Here is an 11,556-nt window from a genome sequence, read left to right as displayed (position 1 = left end):
TAGAACATATTGCCCTCACACAAATGGCGCTTATTTGATTAGTAATGCCTTGCGACTAAACGCACGTCATTATTGTGCGTCTCTACACGAGAAACATCCGTGTTGTCCACATACTAGCGTCAAACATGGCACCGTTAAAACAAAACTCAAAAAGTCAAGGTCCGTTTAGAGGAAAACACTTCAATAACAAATTTTCACATGGTGGTTTATCACACAACGCCAAAAGAAAAAGAAAATGGGTTCCGGAGAACAAAGTTTTTGATGGTAGTTTAAAAGAGGGTGAGTAGTTGTTTTTAAATCCACCAACGTAAAAACTGAACATTTAAGTAAATGTATATAAAAATATATTTAATTTTTGAATAAACTGCAATAATGTATATTTCAATAACGTAATAGATCTGTTATAATCCTAAAGGACTAAAATGTGAATGTATTCTGTCTGAATCTCATCTCTGTCTCATGCTTCATCAGGTCAGGGGTTTGCCTTCAAAAGGAAGGAGAAAGTAAGGCATGAATACAACAAACTTCTTCGAAAGGAGAGGAAGAAAAATCAAGCTTCAAAAGTCCAGTTAGAGGAGAAATATCCCGAGCATCTGAGACATCTGTACCTGGCTGAAAGAGAACGACTAGATGAAGAAGAACAGGAGAAAAAGAAGAAAAGATGTGAAGGAAGAGCACTGGATAAAGAGACAGAGTCAGATGATGAACTAAACATGGGGTCGGATTCTTCAGATTCTCCTGAGAAACACGTCTTAAACACAACGACTGACCAAACTACCGACCCTGATCCTGATTCATCTAATAAACCAGCACAGTCACACAGGTAGGCTACAGTAACTGATATGTATGTATATGATATGTATATATGGTATGTATATAACATATATGTATATGTGTGTGTGTATACATACACATATATGTGCGTGTGTGTGTGTATTATATTCAAATAATAGTCCATTTGCATCAGCAAAGCATTCCTGATTTGTGTCATCAGCTCCCACAAGGCCCCGTTCATCCAAAGGAAACATAAAATATCTTCGTATCAAAAGACAAAGCAAGAATATGAGAGGATGAAGGAGGAACGTGCACGAAAAAGAGAGGTGAGGCAATAGAAACTGGCCAATATAAAATTATTATATCTAACAAATGTATACTCAGTGCTAGAGTCTACAAATGCAGTTCTTTTAATCAGGATGATGGAATTGTTGTACAGTTTTCCATTTCCTAATTTATCTCCTATGTGATGTCATTAAAGGGATAGTTCACCCAATAATGAAAATTCTGTCATCATTTACTCATCCTCATGTTGTTCCAAACCCACAAGACTTTCGTTCATCTTCGTAACAGAAATGGAGATATTTTAATGAAATCTGAGAGATTTCTGTCCCTCCATTGACACGCAATTACCACTTTGAGCTTCAAAAAGGTCATAAAGAGATTGTAAAACTATAGTTTGAATTTTCGGAAGAAAGAATTATATGATGAATGGATTTAATTTAGGATTTTATTCACATATAAACATTCAGCAACTCACACATCAGTTGTGGTAAACAGAAGCTCAAGCATGTGAGAAATAAATAATGAGGTTCATTCTCGTGTTACGCAGCACGTTTGAGCTTCAGCAAGAACCAATGAGGTTTGTTCTCGCGCGTCAAGCAGCGTCTTGAGCAGTTGATTTTGGCCACTTCATCATTATTACAGTCATTCTGTCCCCAGGGTGAAGATGGACACTGCCACAGATTTGTATCATGTGGTCGACATTTCACTTCATCCAGCCAGTTACGAGCTGATTCCAGTCTTGGTGTAGAATCAGACAAAACACCAGATCTTCCACAGTTCAGCTCTTGACAGATCAGACTCACTGTGTCTCTGTTCATCTGGTTCCAGCACACATTACCCCAGGATCCATTGTAGAAAACCTCCACATTCCCTTCACAGCCCTCAGTTAACCTGATCTCTTTAAACTCTAGATGGAAAGGGATGTGCATTAAAAGAGTTTAAGTTGTGCTAAACCCAAAATATCACCAAAATAACTGGTTAATACAAGGCTAATGCACACTGCTAGCACTGTAGCATCAGAAAACGATAATTATATTTTTATCATATATTATGAATCTTATGTATTACTTGATTCTGCTTGGTCAATAAAAAAATATTTAAAAAGTAGCGGCATCCATGGCAGCGCTGTCTATCAGACCATCGATACAGTAAGATGGACTTTGTTGTAAAATATGAGCCATCCGCTCCTGATTATTCTGGTGTTTATTTTGCAAAAATTACCAGCTGTACATTATTCCTTTAAACATTTGAAATGATATATTTAAAAATCAATCACATTATTTTACTTTACTGTTTACCTGAGCACACGACTCCTACATCCTCCTTGTGTTGACAGTCATGTTTCCCCCAGCCTGGAGAAGAGCAGTTCCACAGGGACGTCTCATTCCCCTCACACTCCACCTCATCCAGCCATATGGGTCCAGAACCAGGACCAAACCAGGCTGGTACCTGCTGGTTACTGAGGGCCACTCCACACTGCAGCTGTCTGCACATCACATGGGCATCTTTAATATCCCAGGAGTCATCACACACTGTCCCCCATGAGCCGCTGTGAAAAACCTCCAGCCTCCCTGCACAGTCTCCCCCAGAACCCACCAGCCTGATGGACCCGCGACCTGATATTCAGAGAGAGAAAAACACATTATTGATCACTAACAACTGAAGAATCTGCCCAGATGTTGTTGTTCTCACCAAGGCAGGTGATTGACAGCTGTTGTGTGGAGCTGCAGTTGAGAGTTTGTGGAGAGCTGCAGTTCCCCAGATGAGCTTCACTCCCAGAGCACTGGAAGCCCGTCACACACTCATGACTGTGTTCAGGACTGGATGAAGAGGAGCCGGAGAAGTTCAGCACAGAGCCACAGCCCAGCTGTCTGCAGACCACAGAGGATTCAGTGAGACTCCAGGAGTCCAGCAGAACTCTCCTCCAGACCTGATGGATGGAAACTTCCAGCTCCCCCTCACACTGTCTCTCTCCAGACAACCGCACCAGACCATCACGAACAGCCAGAGAAGAATCTAGAGAGGAGAGCTCATGTTTTATTTGCAATTTAATATGCTTTACATTAATACATTTTATAAAAAAATAAAAACTGAAATATTGCATCATTATTATAGGCCTACTAGTAAGTCTTTTCAGGGGCACAATATCAGTAAATCCATTCCGGTAATATGGACTCACTAGAGCAGACGACTCCAAAATGTCGTCCATGAGAACATTCAGCTCGACTCCATGAAGAGACGGAACATTCTGAGAGTTTTGTTTCATTCCCGTCACAATCAAACACATCAGCCCAGATTTTACCACTTCCCTCTCCAAACCAGTCTGATCCCACAACAGACACCGCAATCCCACAATTCAGCTGTCTACAGAGGACACCGGCAGCTCTCATATCCCAGCATGCATCAGACACTGTGTCCCATTTACTGAAGTACTGACGTTCAACTTGACCAGAACAGACGTCAGGACCGTTGACCAGTCTGAGATCAGTGTAACCTGGACAAAGAACAGAGAGTTTACTGAAACTGATCAAACCAAGAAGAAACCAATCAAATAATTACATTTTAATTAACAATTTGATTTCTTTACTGAAAGGCTGAACATTGACATTTTACCAGAACATATCAGTCCTACGTCATTGTCATGGGTGCAGTTTATATTATGTGAGGTTGATGATGGACAGCGTCGAATATGTGATTCATCTCCTCTGCACTGTATCTCTTTTGATCCAATCTGACCCTTTCCTTTTCCAAAAGCATCTTCTCCCAGCACCTGTACAGGAGCCCCACAGTCCAGCTCTCTACACACAACCTCTGCATCCTGCTGGTCAAAGGCAGCGTCACACACTGAACCCCAGCCGCCTACAAGAAGCATCTCCACTCTCCCAGAACACAGGTGAGACCCGTCCACAAGTCTTGACCTTCCGTAGTTTGTTTCTGGATATATTTACACAAAAGAGAAGACCATCTGTCACAATGATTATGATATGGACATAAGACAATATTCCTTCATTAATTGAGTTGTTAAGACAATAAAATATACTTTTCATCAACTAGCCGCTTATGATTTGCTCTGACAACAAATTACATTAGATTGCTTATAAGATGTTTATCAATGAATGTCTGATCAGTGATGCATTAACAGTGTGATGTATGGAGCAGCTCACCTGAGCATCTGACTCCAGCATCAAGATAATGACTACAGTCACTAACACCCCATCCTCTTGATCTACAGTTCTTCAGTGTTGACTCTGATCCACTACAGCGCACATCATCCATCCAGATTGGTCCTGATCCTGGTCCAAAGCGAGCATTATGCACAGCCTCTAGAGCCTTTCCACATTCTATCTCTCTACACACCACTGCAGCATCAGTCATATCCCAGTCATCACGACACACTGTTCCCCACTGACCATCATGATGAACCTCCACTCTACCAGCACAGGGACTGTTACCACCAGCTAACCTCACAGTCTCAAAATCTGTACATGAAAGAGAGAAAGGGATCGAACCATGCTAAGTCAAGAAACATAAAATGTAATAAGTTGGTAAATAGAAAAATATATGTATATTTCTAACTGGACAACTAAAGCTGGGCATGAGTGTATAACAAATTGGTTTCCTGTAAAAGCTCAAATCATTTATAAAATGTAATTGATAATCAATGCTTCTGTCACAATATCTTAGTTTCTAGATATTACAAAGGCTTCTATTCAGTTTGTAGTGGTATAATGCCATTATAAACAACTACTTATTTAAAATTTTTACATTTTACATCTTTAAAATCTATTTTGCACTTACCAGATGTGGTTATAGTGACTATAGAGGAGAGTAAAACGAGTGTCAGAAATCCCTCCATCTTCTTCTGCTCGTCACACTGTTTGTTTGACTCTGTTTCTCCTCTGCTCCCTCAAACACACTGAAGAAACTGGCTCCTGTCAGTCCCCTAAAGAGAGAGAGAGACTCTCACAGCTGCCAATGACACTCACTGTTACCTTATTAGACACAACAGAGGAAATCATCAAACACAATCACTGACAAATCACACAGCAGCATTTTTATTTTCTCCATATATATCAATAAAGTGTGAGCGCTGATGAGCGGGACTCCTCCTCCAGTGTGAAGAGACACTTCACTGAGGACAGACTCGTGTCAGTCATATGTCAGCGTGGAGAGAAAGTCACACTAAACTTACAGGAGATTGATAGAGAAACACTGCAGGTTATATTCAGCATCAAAGCCTGTATCTACACACACAACATACACACAAAAATCTCACACACAAAAATACATGATCTTTGGTATAAATAAATCATATTAAACTGAACATTTTAAAGTTATTTTTGGAACAAATGTGTATAATATTAAATGGATTTTACTATAGTCTACTGTTATTATTTTCTAACCAAGAGCACAAATAAATGATTAAATAAACTGGAATGGTTGTGTACAACAAACAGACAAGTTTCAGACCACATTTGTAAATAAACATTGTTTTCTTTTCCACACACACACACACACACACATATATATATATATATATATATATATATACACACACACACACACACTTATACATTTGGCATTATATCCAAGACATTTGTAGCTGTAATGTGTGTTTAATATTGCCATGCGTAATTCCTCCAGCAGATAGCAGCAAAACAATAATTGTAAAGAGAAGCAGTCTTGTCCGTTTAAGCTTTTCATTGCCTACATTTTTATTGGCAGAAAGTGTACATTACTTTGTTTACAGCTACTTTGTTTATATTTTTATTTATATTATTTTAATTTAGTCCAGTGATGAATCTGAAGAAGAAATCATGTCTCTTGCTATTCTGTATTATGTATTACAAGAAAATGCAGTACACCCAGAACCTCACCATTTACTCATCTTTTACCATGAGAAACACATCTTAAACACAACGACTGACCAAACTACCGACCCTGATCCTGATTCATCAAACAAACCAGCACAGTCTGGCAGTTACAGTAACAGATAAGTGTATACATGCACATATATGTGCCTGTGTGTGTTTTGTATTCAAATAATAGTCCATTTGCATCAGCAAAGCCACATTCCTGATTTGTGTCATCAGCTCCCACAAGGCCCCGTTCATCCAAAGGAAGCATAAAATGTCTTTATATCAAAAGACAAAGCAAGAATATGAGAGGATGAAGGAGGAACATGCACGAAAAAGAGAGGTGAGGCAATAGAAACTGGCCAATGTAAAATGATTACATCTAACAAATGTATACTCAGTGCTAGAGCCTACAAATGCAGTCCTTTTGTCTCCTATGTGATGTCATTAAAGGGATAGTTCACCCAATAATGAAAATTCTGTCATCATTTACTCATCCTCATGTTGTTCCAAACCCACAAGACTTTCACTCATTTTCGTAACACAAATGGAGATATTTTAATGAAATCTGAGAGATTTCTGTCCCTCCATTGAAACTCCACGCAATTACCACTTTGAGCTTCAAAAAGGTCATAAAGAGATTGTAAAACTATAGTTCGAATTTTCGGAAGAAAGAATTATATGATGAATGGATTTAATTTAGGATTTTATTCACATATAAACATTCAGCAACTCACACATCAGTTGTGGTAAACAGAAGCTCAAGCATGCGAGAAATAAATAATGAGGTTTATTCTGGTGTTACGCAGCACGTTTGAGCTTCAGCAAGAACCAATGAGGTTTGTTCTCGCGCGTCAAGCAGGATCTGTTGAGCTTCTGTTTATGTTCGCTGATCAATGTTTAAATGTGACCCTGGACCACAAAACCAGTCACATGTGTAAATATTTTTTAATTGAAATTTATACATCATCTGAAAGCTGAATAAATAAGCTTTCCATTGATGTATGGCTTGTTAGGAATATTTGGCCGAGATTCAACTATTTGAAAATCTGGAATCTAAAGGGAGCAAAAAAATCGAAACATTGAGAAAGTCGTCTTTAAAGTTGTCCATTTATTTTCGCGATTGTGCTGCATTCACTCACTCACTCAAATGTTTTATATATTTACGGTAGAAAATTTACAAATTATATTCATGGAACATTTTCTTTACTTAATATCCTAATAATTTTTGCCATAAAAGAAAAATCGATAATTTTGACCGACAATGTATTGTTGGCTATTGCCACAAATATACTTGTGATGCTTGTGACTGGTTTTGTGATCCAGGGTCACACATGTGAATAAAAGCCTAAATTCAATGTGTTCATCATATAGACAATGATCGTGTCTCTTGGTAGTTGCGTGGACTGTCAATGGAAAGACAAGAATTTCTCATATTTCTTTTAAAATATCTTCATTTGTATTTTGAAGGTTTGGAACGATATGAGGGTGAGTAATTGATGACATTTTTAACTTTTTAACAAAATAAGCCTTTAAGGAAGATCCATTGTATCATATACACCTTTTTCACCATCCTTACATTCTTTGATCGACGGTTGTTTTATTATGTGTGTCTCTGTAGGAATTCTTGAAAGACAAATCTCAGCGTGAGGAGGCTCTGAAGAAATACAAGGAAAAGAAAATAGCAACATATCAGCTGTTGAAGAGAAAAACCAAGAAGGGTCAGCCCAACCTCAACCTGCAGATGGAGCTATTGCTGCAAAAGATTCAAGCGCAGCGCAAATACAGTTTTTCTCAATCGATTTGGTACATTTCTCCAAACTCAGGTAACAGCTCTCAAAACAGTTTCTAAATGCACTCTTAAGGCCATTGCACACTGAGTCCGAAATTTTCGTATGCGTTTTTTCGTGTTCGTTAGCCTTAAAATTCGTCACGCACAGAAACCTTGCACACTGAGTCCGATGCGTATTAAACCTTTGCGGAAAAAAACGCAAAAAATACAAAAAGATTCGTCAAGCAGTGAGGATGATTTTGTTGCACTCTTTCTTCTTAAAAAGAAAAAAAGAAAGAGGAAATATTGGGTCCATCCAATACTGAGATTGCGCCGAGAGGAAGGAGAGTTTTACCTCATTATCAAGGAGTTGCGAAATTATCCAAACGATTCAAAATTTACCTCAGAATGTCAGTGGAACAGTTTGATGCTTTGCTAGCGATACTGGAGCCACATATTAAAAAGAAGACCGCCAATTTCCGTGAACCAATCGATCCTGAACAGAAACTGGCAGTATGTCTATGGACGGACGTAGCCTACACACACACACACACACACGCGCGCGCGCGGCCGGCAGAAGCGCTGGGCAGACAGAACAGCTGTATACAGGTTATATTTTATTCAGTGTCTTTAATTGTAATCCGCATTTTGTTTTTCATACAGTACTTGTGCAGCGAGACGAAGTGTATCAACTTGTCAGACGTCATTCTGGATTTTGTCTTTCGCTTGTACGGTGGCTCTGAATTTTCAAAAAAACCTCACAAAACACTGGCTGTGGATGCGAAAAACGCAGAAAAATCGAACCCAATCCGAATTTTTTTTTTACGGACGAAAGTTTCGTAGACAGTGTGCAAGCATGATTGACATAACGTGAGGTCGATTTTTTTTTTTTACGTGCGAAAATTTCGGATGCGAATTTCGGACTCAGTGTGCAATGGCCTTTATGTTGACGAAACAGTTAGCCTAAGTATTCACTGCACAATGAAACACAGCATTTTATTCTAGTAATACATTTATTAAAATTCAATATTAACATCAAAACTAAAAGTGTGTTCTCTGTTGATTTGATAACAAATTCAGCAAAAGATACACAAAGAAATAATTGAAAATACATGTTTTTCATCAAGTTATTTAATGAGGAGTTCAGGTGTATAACAATGAGTTGTCACCGCACAATTCAAGTACATAGCCTAGGTAAAAAAAAAAAAAAAAACCTGCATTAATTGAATCAATTAATTTATTGATCATGCCTCTCAATTACATCTGGCCAGAGAATTTCATCAACATCACAAAAAATATTTTCACGAGTCATGCATCGTGGGAAAAAACGCCTTGAATGCTGTATCCATCCTTGACATGCTTGTGCCCCAATATCTCCACAGGCCTCTTCCATCGCTTGAAGAAGACTTACTTGGTTGTAAGGGTTGCGATCATGTACTTTCCATCTCCAAGAGGAGAAGAATTCCTCAATTGGATTCAGGAAAGGAGAATATGGTGGAAGGAACACCATCCTGAAATGTGGGTGATTCTCAAACCACTCTCGCACCAGTGCTGAATGGTGGAATTGGACATTGTCCCAAACAACTACAAAATTCCGCACCATTTGCTCCTGATCACCCTGCGGAAATAGGATTTCATTGAGGAGGTTTAAAAAAATGTAGGAGCCTTGCTGTGTTGTATGGTCCCAAGACAGCATTGTGTGCCACAACACCAGTTGTAGAAATCGTGGCACAGAGAGTGATGTTGCCTCCTCGTTGTCCAGGGACATTGACTGTAGCACGATGGCCAATCACATTTCTCCCTCTTCTCCTTTTTTTGTGAAGATTGAAGCCTGCTTCATCAATATACAGGTACTCATAATGAGTTGCACTGCTATCCAACTCCAAGATTCTCTAGAGTAAAAAGAACACAAGGTACAATACAGTAAGTTAGTGTTTTACAGTAATGGAGGCATATCTATGTATACTGCTGCTTCAAAGTGTGAACTCAAACTTCAGCAACAGTTTCACAGTAGTATTGACTGCAATCAATGTTCTTTTCAATGTGCAATCAAATCTTTTCACTTACAGTAGCATGGAATAGTTTATGGACACTTAAAATTCAGGAAAAATATATCTTTGTGTTGACAGTAAAAGTGCAGTAATTGGGTTGCACATACTTGAACAAACTGGAATCGCAACTCCTTCACTCTAACAGAGTTCCTCTCAAAGGGCACTTTGTATACTTGCTTCATTCGGATTGCATTTCTCCTTAGAACACGATCAATTGTGGAGAGACTGCATTGGTGGATATTGTGGAACAGTTGATTGTCCTCTGTTATTCTTTGCTGAATTTCTCTGAGGCGAAGGGTGTTGTTCTGGACCACCATGTCAACAATGGCATGCTCTTGTTCAATTGAAAAAAGTCTTGTTCGTCCACCTGAATGTTCTCTAACTTCAATTCTGAAAAATGTTTGGACAAGCAGGAACATTTAGAAATCTAGACCTGTGTCAAACAAGACTACATGGACTCTCATTGTAGAAGTTGAATGATATAGTTACTTACCGGTTTTCCCTCTGAAATGTGCAGATAATTGAAGCCACTGTGGATCTGTTTATATTGGGCTGAACTATCTGCCCAGCTTCTCTCAGTGAGAGACCATGATTTATGACATGGTCAATAAGTGTGGCTCTGATTTCATTTGAAACACGTGTGTACCCTATCCTTCTACCTCTTCTCCCTCCTCTAACACCTTGCCCTCCTCTAACACCTTGCCCTCCTCTTCCTCTCGGTCCATCTCTTCTTATATTTTCTACTCTTTCTCTTTCCACTATACCATTGCCCTCCAATCTATCCATCTCTTCTCCCTCTACTCCTCTATCTTCTCCTCTTCCTACATCCTCAGCTCTTCTTTCTCCTCTTCCTACATCCTCAGCTCTTCTTTCTCCTACATCTTCAGCTCTTCTTTCTCGTTCTCCTACATCCTCAGCTCTTCTTTCTCCTACATCTTCAGCTCTTCTTTCTCGTTCTCCTACATCTTCAGCTCTTCTTTCTCTTACATCTTCAGCTCTTCTTGCTCTTTCTCCATCTCCTCTTCCTCTTCTTCTCCCTCTACCCCAGTGGTTCTCAATTCCAGTCCTCGTGACCCACTGCTCTGCACATTTTGTATGTCTCTCTTATCTGACACACTCATTTCAGTTCATGGAGTTTCTCCTAATGAGCTGATGATCTGGTTCAGGTGTGTTAAATAAGGGAGACATACAAAATGTGCAGAGCAGTGGGTCACGAGGACTGGAATTGAGAAACACTGCTCTACCCTGTCCACCACCTCTCACTCTTACACCTCTTCCATTTCCACTGCTCATTTTTCTTCTTTTTTATTGTCTTTTCTCCACATTCATCCTTTTTGTTGTTTTTCTCTTCCCCTTTTGTAGTTGTTGTAATTAAGACAGCTGTGTGAACAATTAGGAAATTGGCTTTTTCTGTGTTAAGTGGATTACTAACTCATCAGATATCAATTTTGGGTTAATTGAGGACATAAGGTGTGCAACTGACTATTTTACAATTCACAGAGTTTTGTTTGTTGTGTTTTGAAAATGGTACAAAAATGCTTGTGATCTTTGTGAAGACCAATGAAAAAGTTGCAAATGTTTTTCCTGATATATTAAAGATTTGGTTGGCTGTATGAACTGCTGTGATAACATTAGGGAATTTTGTGCACAGTGTTTTGAGAAAATTATGCTTTTGATTTGTAATTTGTATGAAATGAAGGAGCATTTACTATCTGTTTAGGACAATTACAAAGTGTACAGATCACTGTGTTAACTGTTTTGAGAGCAGTTACCTGAGTTTGGAGAAATGTACCAAATCGATTGAGAAAAACTGTAACTC

At 38.9% G+C, this 11,556-nt stretch overlaps 1 protein-coding gene across 2 annotated transcripts; it reads left to right on the top strand.

The window, feature by feature from the left end:
• Window positions 1-42: 42 nt before the first annotated feature.
• Window positions 43-5,511, top strand: LOC307157508 (thyroid transcription factor 1-associated protein 26 homolog). 2 transcript variants are annotated; one of them, XR_013821013.1, is made up of 5 exons: window positions 43-279; window positions 472-823; window positions 995-1,100; window positions 2,396-3,952; window positions 4,292-5,507. XR_013821013.1 is itself a non-coding variant. In XM_079869427.1 (5 exons), the coding sequence occupies exons 1-5, from the start codon at window positions 126-128 to the stop codon at window positions 4,303-4,305; spliced, it is 765 nt and encodes a 254-aa protein (XP_079725553.1). In that variant the 5' UTR covers window positions 48-125; the 3' UTR covers window positions 4,306-5,511. The 2 variants fall into 2 exon arrangements, 1 of the variants encoding a protein (XP_079725553.1); XM_079869427.1 differs by having other exon boundaries at window positions 48-279; window positions 3,814-3,952; window positions 4,292-5,511.
• Window positions 5,512-11,556: the final 6,045 nt, after the last annotated feature.

The sequence above is a fragment of the Squalius cephalus genome, assembly GCF_949319135.1.
Source record: "Squalius cephalus genome assembly, chromosome: 4".
In the NCBI taxonomy this organism is placed as follows: Eukaryota; Metazoa; Chordata; class Actinopteri; order Cypriniformes; family Leuciscidae; genus Squalius; species Squalius cephalus.
Note: the sequence above shows the minus strand (reverse complement) of the source record. Positions and strands in the feature narration are given on the sequence as shown.